The following is a 10,504-nucleotide window of genomic DNA, read 5'->3' as shown; positions in this document are numbered from 1 at the left end:
AGCACCGCTCACTTCACACTAGGTCTTTTTTTATATACATTTCCTTTCAGAAGGGGGGGGGGGGGGGACACAGGGAGAGAGAGAAGGGGAAGACGCATGCAGCAAAGATCATCAGGAGCGCGACAGGATTGTTTCTCACTTATACATTATGAATATCATCATTCACAGTAAACATTAGGCCTTTATGTCTGCTGTCTAGTTTTACTGAGCCCTAATACTATATACTGTACTAGGCCTACAATAGCAGTGGCAGCACAGAAATGTGTGGGCAGCAATTAATTGGCTTAACAACTGGAAATTGGAACTGAAACAAGTGGAAGAAGACATGATATAATAATAATAGAAAGAAAAGAAAATCTGAAAGGAATAAGTCACAATAAACTCTCCATAAAAAGGAATAGTTTTAGTTGTGCAACTAAAACAAAGCTGAAAACAAACCCAGGTCAGACGTCAGAGAAGAGGTCTGATGATGTCAATAACAGTTACATAACGACTTTCAATGTTTCTAGTTACTTTCACTGGGAGGACCAAGAGATTCCTCGAACAATATTAGCAATGTTTCATCGCTGCGTCACAGCTCTCATTATCTATTTAATACCACCAGTGATTAGCTGGTAGCTCACAACAAAACAGTAATTACACCCTTTTGATGGATGGATTGGACACACAGGCTGTGAAGGACACGGTTGTCCTCAACTGTCCTTGCTCGATCCATGGCATTGGATCAACCTCATTAAATCAAAAAGATCATCAACAGAGTTTTTCCTACGTGCATGATATGGTTGTATGAACACTGGCCAATCTCCAAGTGAAACACTATTAACAGCCTCTGTAGTATGGCCTTCAAATTCACACAGGTCATTTTTACGACATATTGTATGCACAATATATGGTGTAACGATATAGTAACTGAATCGAAAAATCTATTTTAATTTGCAATGATCTACTATATCGTTTGCAAAAGCAAACTATTGTACCTTTTTGGCTTTGTATCGTATCGTTTTAAAATGCGGTAATTGGTATCCAATCGTTTTAGAATGCAAATAATTGACAAACAAGTATTTGTGCCTTGTATTTAACAATTTTAAGAGGGAAAATGAAAAAGAGGGGTCTAATTACCTTTCCATTCTATGTTCAATTGCTACTTGGTCTATCGATTAATGTAATCTCTGTGTTCATGTCAAGGTGGGTTTGTCCATATGTGTTGAAATATAATGTCCATGTATTTGCTAGATAATCACAGCGTTTACTTCCATATTAATAGTTTTTTTACACATTTTATACAAATTTAATTTCTTTGCTAAATATTACTATATCGACTGGGGAATTGCAATTGATTCAGCCCATCAAACTCTGGTGTATGTACCTGTCCCAGTGCAACAGTGGTGACAGGTAACCTGATGACGATGATAAAAAATTTAACCCCACATTACCTGTAACCAGAGAATGCAACAGACTCGGAAGTCCACAGCACCATATTAAGATGCGTTTCACCAACAGAACATGCAAGGAAAACGATTTGTATATTTGCTTGAGCATATAAACCATATCTCTTATTTTTCTTAGGGCCAATGTACACTGCTTGTTTGACAGCTTTTGTTTTTAACTGTGTAGTGCAGGAGTCTTCAACGTTTTCAGGCCAAGGACCCCTAAGCTGAGAGAGGGATGAAGCAGGGACCCCCAGATTCCATATAGTTTCATCGTTTGACAGCACAATCATCAGTGTATTTTGGATTCATGTCAATTTGTGTTTTCAGATATTTAACTACTTGAACCGTCAATACTTAATAAACTTGATCTTTCACTCTGTACTTAGTCTACTCTTTTTCCCCTCTACACCAAAGATCCTTGCCGAAAATAGCCGATCTACAAGCTCACAACGCCTCGCAGAAGGTTCTCCGAATATGGTTAATATAAAAAAGGAGAAAAAAAGATTTGGAGGACCCACTGTAGTATCTCTGAAGACCCCCTGTTGAAGACCCCTGGTGTAGTGTCTGTGTACATATGTTTTTGTCTGTATGACTATCTACAGTGCGCAGTGCTATTATTATATTATTATTCTTTTCAGTCTAGTATAGCTCATTTCTGGAACATGAGCTGCAAAACAGACCTCAATGCAAACAGATAACAGTCCTATATCTTATCTTCCCCGTGCAATATCACAAAAAGCTAACACAAAGCAACCGGCGGTCACTAGGAAACCCTTAGCAACTTCCGGAACACACATAAAGTTCCCAATTGGAATGTTTGGAACTTTCTGTATGTTTTAGAAAAGGGGCCCCTCTCTAACTTCCTCCCAACAACACGACGGTCATCTTTCTCCTGAAAAGACCAGGCGTGATTTTAACATTCCAACTGGCTCTGGACTGTCACGGGGGAAAGAAGTATAGTTGTAGAAAGTCAATTCAACTACACCAGGCCTCTATGGTTCCTGGTACGACCGCATTATTATATAAGAGCATCCCTTATCACCTATACGTCAGCCTTGACAATACAGAGGTTTTCGTTCTATTTATATGAATGGACCCATGGGTTTTTGTCAGGACAATAGCATACATCCATGAATGGCTAAGTTGCAGGTATGGTGTCTGTCACCACCACACACCATAACAGAATTCCCATTCAAACTGCCACATACGTAATTGTGGGATTCTGTGCCCTTCTATGTACTGTGTAGGCTATGCTATAGTATAGTATACATACTGTACATCTTCTGTACTTTTCATCTGTTTTTGGTTGATCTCATATTTTCAGTGATTATACATTTACAACAGTACAATTTTTTTCCTCAGTCTACAACTAGGACTGTCACGATATGACACTTTACATGACGATTAATTGTCACTCAAATAATTGTGATTAACGTTTTAATTGTGTTTTTTTATTTGACAATTACATTTCTATTTGGCTGTTAGTCTTTGAAGTTACCAAGCCCCCAGAACCCAGGGCTAGATTTGAAGCAACGGCTACGTGCTAGCATGTAGCTAATCCAGGTGCATTCTGGGGGTTTGGCCCCACTACTCCTGTGAGCGGAGAGCAGCGTGACGTCATTTGTGGTCTCTAAATAGTGGCCAATTTCCCCCAGAATGCACCTGGATTAGCTACATGCTAGCACGTAGCCGTTGCTTCAAAACGCCACTGAGCACTTGCATTGAAATGATAGTGGGGGCGGGGCTCGTCCGCTCTCTATTTTATATATACTCTATGGAAGTTACACATGGCAGATATGACACATGACCTAAATATACAAAGAAATGACTGATATATTTGACAACTTTATAACATTTGTGAAAGTAGTCGACCTACAAGCAGACGCTGCAATTTTCACAATATCAATCAGTGGAATCAAGCCAAACTAAATTGAATGCCTTACCTCCTTGTCAGGGTGGAGGGGTCCCCATGCAGTTCAAATATGATTAATTGGGGGTGCAACTCCTTGCAAATAGTCGCAACTCCGTGAAACAAAACAATTTTGCAACTAGAAGCAGTGCTCTTCCGAGCACAGGTCTCCACCAGGTCGTGCGTCCTGGTGGTGCTACTGTATAATAGGCCAATGTAAAAAGGGTGGCATATGTTCTTCACCTTAGATCTTTCATGGCAATCGGACGCTGCATGCATGATTTCAAGCATTGTGTTCCAAAAATGTGTTTTGCTAAAGTCTACCTGCTGGTGGCGCTATAACAGGACAATGTTAAAAAGGTAGCATTTGTTCCTTGACCTAGTGCGAATATGTGTGGCAAATGTCACGGTAATCGCAAGCTGCGTTGATGATTTGAGGCATTTTGTTCAAAAACGGAGCAGTCCTGCAAACTTTGGAAGCTAATATTAGCCAATCAGGATGGAATGTGAAATATCAGACGGATCGGACTTGATCACATGACTATAGAGATACTGTGTACCGATTTGCATGATTTTTGGATAAAATCTCAAGGAGTAATATCCAAAATCCAAAAATGTGTTTTACATAAGTCGGCCCAAAGGTGGCGCTATAAAAGGCTGATGTGAAAAATGCAGGGCAAAGGTTTATCCTTAGCCTCTAGGGAGTGCGCTTACAAAGTTTGAAACTGATCGGTGGAGTTATAGGTAAAACCACAATGAGGCTGATAAAAAAAAAATTAAGTGGCATTTCTTCCTCGGCCTTGTGGGAACATGTGTGCGCAATTTCATGATAATTGCACTTTGCGTTTGTGATTTGAGGCATTTTGTTCAAAACGGCTCAATCCCACAAACTTTGGAAGCCAATCTTAGCCAATCAGGATGGAATATGCAAAATCGGACAGATCCGTGTCGATCACATGACTGTCGAGATATTGCCTACCGATTTGTAGGATTTTTGGACAAAATCTGTAAGAGTAGTGCACAGAAATGTGTTTAGCAAACATCGGCCACTAGTTGGCGCTAGAAAAGGCCCATTTGAAAAATTTAGGGCAGAGGTTCTAGATTGGCATCCAGGGAATGTGTGTGCTCACTTTGGCAGCGACCGGGCCAACGGCGACAGAGATTTGGCGTTCACAAACTGCGAGGACGGACGCACGGACGGACGCACGGACGGACGCACGGACGGAGGGGAAAACATAGTCTCCCCTCAGCCTTCGGCTGGTGGAGACAACAACGGTTTTGTTGCAAGGAGTTGCATTGGTGTGGACTGGCCTTTAGGGAAGATAACACCAAGCACTATAACTGTCGTCATAGTTCTGGTGTGAACTCTGTCATCCACTTAAGCTAGAACTTTTTTTTTTAAATACCATCTTTAGTTATCAAAATAATCGCGGTATAGTCTCGGTTATGTACCAGCTCAGTGGCCTTGTGGTTAGAGTGTCTGCCCTGAGACTGGGAGGTCTGGGGTTCAATTCCCCGGCCAGGTCATACCAAAGACTATAAAAATGGGACCCAATGCCTCCATGCTTGGCACTCAGCATCAAGGGTTGGATTGGGGGGTTGATCACCACTAAGGTCCAGGGACTACAGATGAAAATTAGCCTGTGGCTAACTCTGGCTCATTTACATTGAAGTGAAAACTGACATGTCCATTAATGAGTACTGTCCCTGTCAAACAAACTGGACAAATTGGACAACACGGTATGCATTACACAATTGCAGTATGAACTCGACACCATGACCACGGTATGCATTACACAACTGCGGTATGGTGGGGGGGTCCCCAAATTATTTTGGGGGGTCCCAAGATGATTAACTTAATCTTTATATATTTATATGCAAAACATTGTTTTCTCTCTCAACAGTAAACATACCAACATAAAGTTTACTATAAAGTGTTTCTGCACAATTCTATATGTCAATTTAAGGACTAAATACATTTAAAATGACAAATTAAACATTGGCCTTAATATTAGAGGCAGACATTGTGAAAATATCAGATCTTGCGAGGCGTTGTGAGCATGTACATCTGCAATTTTCACACTAGAACCGTGGTGTGTTATACAAAATGTAATGCCTCAACTCTTAGTGCTTGTAGGGTGGTGTCTCCAGTTAAAATGTTATTATTTGGGGTTGTCGCGGCCTGAAAAGGTTGTAGAACCACTGCTGTAGTAGATGGTTTACCTTAGTGATGACCAGGGGTTCTCGATGCTCGCGGCCACCTCTCAGAGTGAAGCCCCAGGGTGCCCTGCCTCTCAGCCGCACCTCCACCAGTTGTCCTTCTCCCTCCTCTTCTCCTCCATGACGCAGAGACAGTCCTCCTCCTGCCTCCTCGTCCTCCTCCCGCTGCCCTCTGCTCCTGCTTCCTCGCCACTTGTCCGCCTTCAGCAGTGGTGGAGAGTAACTATAAGTACATTTACTTAAAGGGATATAACACTTTCAAAACTTTTTTATCGTCTAATCAGGCTTTTATGAACAGCCTGAACAGTTTTTAATTTACTTGATTCAATATTTAGATATTTGATGTAAATGTTACCAGGCCTCCTCCTCCAGGCCCTTTCCCCACACACACACACATTGTAACTTCAAACTCCATTTTAACCATGATAGATTCATTAAAAACACCCATAATTTTTTCTGGTGACTCATAATACCCTCCTAATACGTGAGCAGACCGTGTTTTTTCAATATCTTTTTTCTTTTATTTTTAATAATTATTTTGGAAAATGGAAAACATTAAATACAATTATATTTTATTGAAAATAAATGAAAAAGGTTTTTGAAAAAACACGGCCTGCTCACGTATTAGGATGGTATTATGAGTCACCAGAAAAAATAATGGGTGTTTTTAATGAATCTATCATGGTTAAAATGGAGTTTGAAGTTACAATGTGTGTGTGTGGGGAGAGGCCCTGAGGAGCAGGCCTGGTAACATTTACATCAAATATCTAAATATTGAATCAAGTAAATTAAAAACTGTTCATGCTGTTCATAAAAGCCTGATTAGACGATAAAAAAGTTTTGAAAGTGTTATATCCCTTTAAGCACTGTACTATAAAACAGTGTTTCTCAACCTTTTTTCTGCATGGGCACACTTTTCATGTCCCAAGAATCCATGGGCACACCAACATAATACGGGGGTGTAACGTCACTGTCGGGAAGAAACCTTGTAATCTCCAAGTTTCAAACGTGTACGTTTCTTCGCAAAGTAAAGCCCTGCTTCATCATACAAGGCTGTCGCACAAGAGTAGTGAAAACAGCCGAGTACAATGTTGAGGTATTTGTCCTTTACTTGAGCATTTCCAATTTCCAAGATTTTTAAGATAATTTGTTTTTGGGCTTTTATGCCTTTATTGATAGGACAGTAGACTGACAGGAAATGGGGGGACAGAGGGAGGAGTGACACACGGCAAAGGTCGTCCGGGGCAACGCCACCAGGCATCCATGCCTACGGTATGTGGCAATGCCTAAGTGGTATGCACCTGGACCAGTGGGCCAGCAGGCGCAAAATATTGTACTTGTCTTTTACTACATTTACATCTACATTTATTTGAAAACTTGAGTTAAGTTACTTTGAGGAATGATTGTTATTACAAAACATACATTAACCACTTCAACCCTATATACATTTCAGACATTTGAAAATAGCAGATCTACAAGCTCACAATGCGCATTGTTGTTATATGAGATACTTCAAAGGTTTCAAATAAGCTTAGTCTTTTCTAGAATCTCCTTTTAGTTGACCTTGTACCAGTGAACTGTACCGTAAAATGAAACTGTACCTTTTTATATGCAAACTTCTAATAAAGTCTTCAATCAATCAATCAATCAATCAATCAATCGTGAGCTTGTAGATCTGCTATTTTCAAAAGATTTGTATACATTTGAAACTTGAAAAGGAACATTCTGCATAATGAGTAGGCCTACTTTCTACTATTACAACTTAAGTACATTTTTAACTCGGAACTTCTACTTGTAAGGCTGCAGTGCTGCACCACCCACAACAAAATACCTATGAGTGGATTCCTCATTCCGCCAATGCATTTCAATGAGAATGGAGCGTTTTCTTTCTTTTTTTTTTTTGCAGAAATCCTCTACTGGCTTGAAACCGCTCCATTCTCATTGAAATGCATTGGCGGAATGGGGAATCCACTACTATAGGTAGACCTACTTGTGTGGCTGCAGCCTAACAGAGTATTTAAATTGCACTAGCTCCTTTCTAATTGCACTAGTATTGATACCTTTACTTATAAGTAAAAACACTGGAGTACTTTTCCCCACCACTAACCTTCAGCCACTTCATCTTCACCGCCGACAGCCTCAGGTCGTCTCTGTAGTCAGTGACCACGTCCATGTTCTGTTGTTGGCCGCTGCTAAGGTGCTGCTGCTGGGCTCCATAAACACTGGACTGCTTCACAGCCATGATGAGTTATTATTATGGTCCACGACACGTCCACTCCCCAACTGGACGCAAATGGTTCGTTTTGGACCGTCATGATGATCGAATACAGTTTTTGTGCAAATCGGAAGAAAAACTATTCCCCCTCGCTTCAAACATGATCGCATCTATTAGGCTACCACAGTAATTAAGTGGCTTTTCATGTTTTTTAAACCTGGAATCAATCTTTAACTCACCAACAACAATGTCATTCTACACAGAAGCTTTAACAAACATCCGTGAACATCACGTAAACGAAGGTTTATATGATATCCCTGGAAATGCTATTTTTGTTTGTTTGTTCGTTTTTGTTTGTTGAACAGCAGTGCAACAGGTGCTGCATGGATGCGCGCTCCAGCGCTGCTGGACGGTGAAAAGGCGCGTTCTGGATCTGGACACAGCAAGAGCAAGTCTTATTTTCTTCATTGATTGATTGACAGATCGATTGCCGTTTTACTATCCCGTTACGTCTTCTGTAACGTGTGTATTTCCGTTGTGTTGTGTGTCCCTCTCTCTCTCTCGACTCGAGCTGCATCCCAAAAACCTCTGACATCAATCATCCAACATCCATTCCACACTGGCTACTTTGTATCTGTACAGTGGACACCCCATAGCTCAAAGGGACAGTCGTGCTGTTATTGGCTAGTTGATTGGAGACCTATCTAAATGTGTGGTTTACTAAATGTGTAATAGTTGTATCATTAAAGTTTGGGACCAGTTAAGCCGGCTATTTAATAAATAAATAAATAAATAAAGTGTAAATAAATAAATACATAGTGTAATCCACTCGAAAATAATTGTAGGCTATTTGTTTGTTTTGCCTGTTCTTGCCGTTAATTAACCGTACCATTTCCCCTGCCCCTGTGTAAACCAAACGGGTTGTCTGGCAACCAACGGGCCAATCACAGCGTTGTGTTCCCCCAGACGATGGGATCTTGACTCTTACCCACCCACCCGCCGCCGCCGCCGGCTAGTGCATGGGCTAGTGTGCTGGGTTTGCGTCCAAAACAACGCAACGCCGCCCTCTAGCGGAGACAGCTGCAAACTGCAGGTGGGGAGTCAGTGGCTCTATGTAATTGATTGATTGATTGATTACTTTATTAACAGTTTGCAAAGACAAGCATAGGAAAGTACAGTAGGCTAAAATACAAGGTCTTGTTTTCATTGGGGTAACTGCTCATATAACTCATTAGACCTACTGCGCAAATGTACAAGTTTTGCCTACTTTTCCTGAGTATTTCAATTCTTTATACGTTTGTTTACTTCTACTCCACTCCTTCACTCCTAGGCAAATATTGTAGGCTTTTTACTCCACTACAATTATTTGACATAACCAATTTTAAACGTTTTTTCTTTCTTTTTTTTTTTTTTTTTTTTTGGAATTGGAAGTATTCGAAGGCGACTTCTAACAGTGTCAAAATATTTTATTTAGGTCAGTGTTAATACTGTTAAGGTAAGGGTAAGGGAAACGGAATGGTGTGTGCGTGATTTGTTCAGAGGAAGGAGGCCACATGGTATCCAACATCTACTCAGGCTTTTGTCTGCATCCCAGAGAGTTTAGTTATATGATTCAATGTATATACATATACATACATAAAATATACATAGGCTATACTATATTAAATATAGGTCTACATGTATAGTTTATATTCATTTGATCAGACACGCCCTCTCATATAGAGGGGGCTACAAACACATGTTCCGTTCCGAATGGGGAGACCTTCATTTTTGCCAGACCCAGAGGGTCGGCCTACAAAAGGCTTTGTCGGTCGGTCTGTCGGTCTGTCCCTCTTTTCCTCAGTGTGCACACAGGTGACGGCACTCAAGGCAATCAGCCGAGCAAGGGAAGGGAGGGGCAGATGCGTGTGTGTGTATGAGTGTGTGTGTGTGTGTGTGTGTGAGTGTGTGTGCACACAGGTGACGGCACTCAAGGCAGGGTCGGCCTACAAAAGGCTTTGTCGGTCGGTCTGTCGGTCTTTTCCTCAGTGTGCACACAGGTGACGGCACTCAAGGCAATCAGCCGAGCAAGGGAAGGGAGGGGCAGATGCGTGTGTGTGTATGAGTGTGTGTGTGTGAGTGTGTGTGCGCACACAGGTGACGGCACTCAAGGCAATCAGCCGAGCAAGGGAAGGGAGGGGCAGATGCGTGTGTGTGTATGAGTGTGTGTGTGTGTGTGTGTGTGTGTGTGCGTGCGTGTGGGTGCGTGTGTGTGTATGAGTGTGTGTGTGTGTGTGTGAGTGTGTGTGTGTGTGTGTGTGTGTGTGCGTGTGTGGGTGTGCGTGTGTGTGTGCGTGTGCGTGTGTGAAGGGAGGGGCAGATGCGTGTGTGTGTATGAGTGTGTGTGTGTGTGTGTGTGTGTGTGAGTGTGTGTGTGTGTGCGTGCGTGTGGGTGCGTGTGTGTATGAGTGTGTGTGTGTGTGTGTGTGTGAGTGTGTGTGTGTGTGTGTGTGTGTGTGTGTGTGTGTGTGTGTGTGTGTGTGTGTGCGTGTGTGGGTGTGCGTGCGTGTGTGGGTGTGCGTGTGTGTGTGCGTGTGGGTGTGCGTGTGTGTGTGCGTGTGCGTGTGTGAACCTTGCATTCTGATTTTCATTGCGGGTCTGGCAGAACCAGGTGACCTGGTCTAGTTTTTATTAATTACTACAGAAACACTCAATAATCAGATTACCACTTCTTCCACCAGTGGGAGGGGG

General features: G+C 41.9%; 1 protein-coding gene across 1 annotated transcript in view; it reads right to left on the bottom strand.

Annotated features, from left to right (window-relative positions):
- The window catches only part of shroom2b (shroom family member 2b), a gene marked incomplete at both ends in the record, with an annotated part of 50,696 nt that extends 42,895 nt beyond the window's left edge, over positions 1-7,801 (bottom strand). Inside the window, 2 exons of the mRNA XM_080720419.1 lie at positions 5,563-5,760; positions 7,667-7,801. Coding sequence (XP_080576545.1) covers positions 5,563-5,760; positions 7,667-7,801 — 333 coding nt within the window. The remainder of the gene's footprint in view (positions 1-5,562; positions 5,761-7,666) is intronic.
- Between the last annotated feature and the right edge of the window lie 2,703 nt (positions 7,802-10,504).

The sequence above is a fragment of the Nannobrachium achirus genome, assembly GCF_963921795.1.
Source record: "Nannobrachium achirus genome assembly, chromosome: 24".
NCBI classification, from domain to species: domain Eukaryota; kingdom Metazoa; phylum Chordata; class Actinopteri; order Myctophiformes; family Myctophidae; genus Nannobrachium; species Nannobrachium achirus.
The sequence above is the reverse complement of the archived record's forward strand: the minus strand, read 5'-3'. Positions and strand labels throughout refer to the sequence as shown.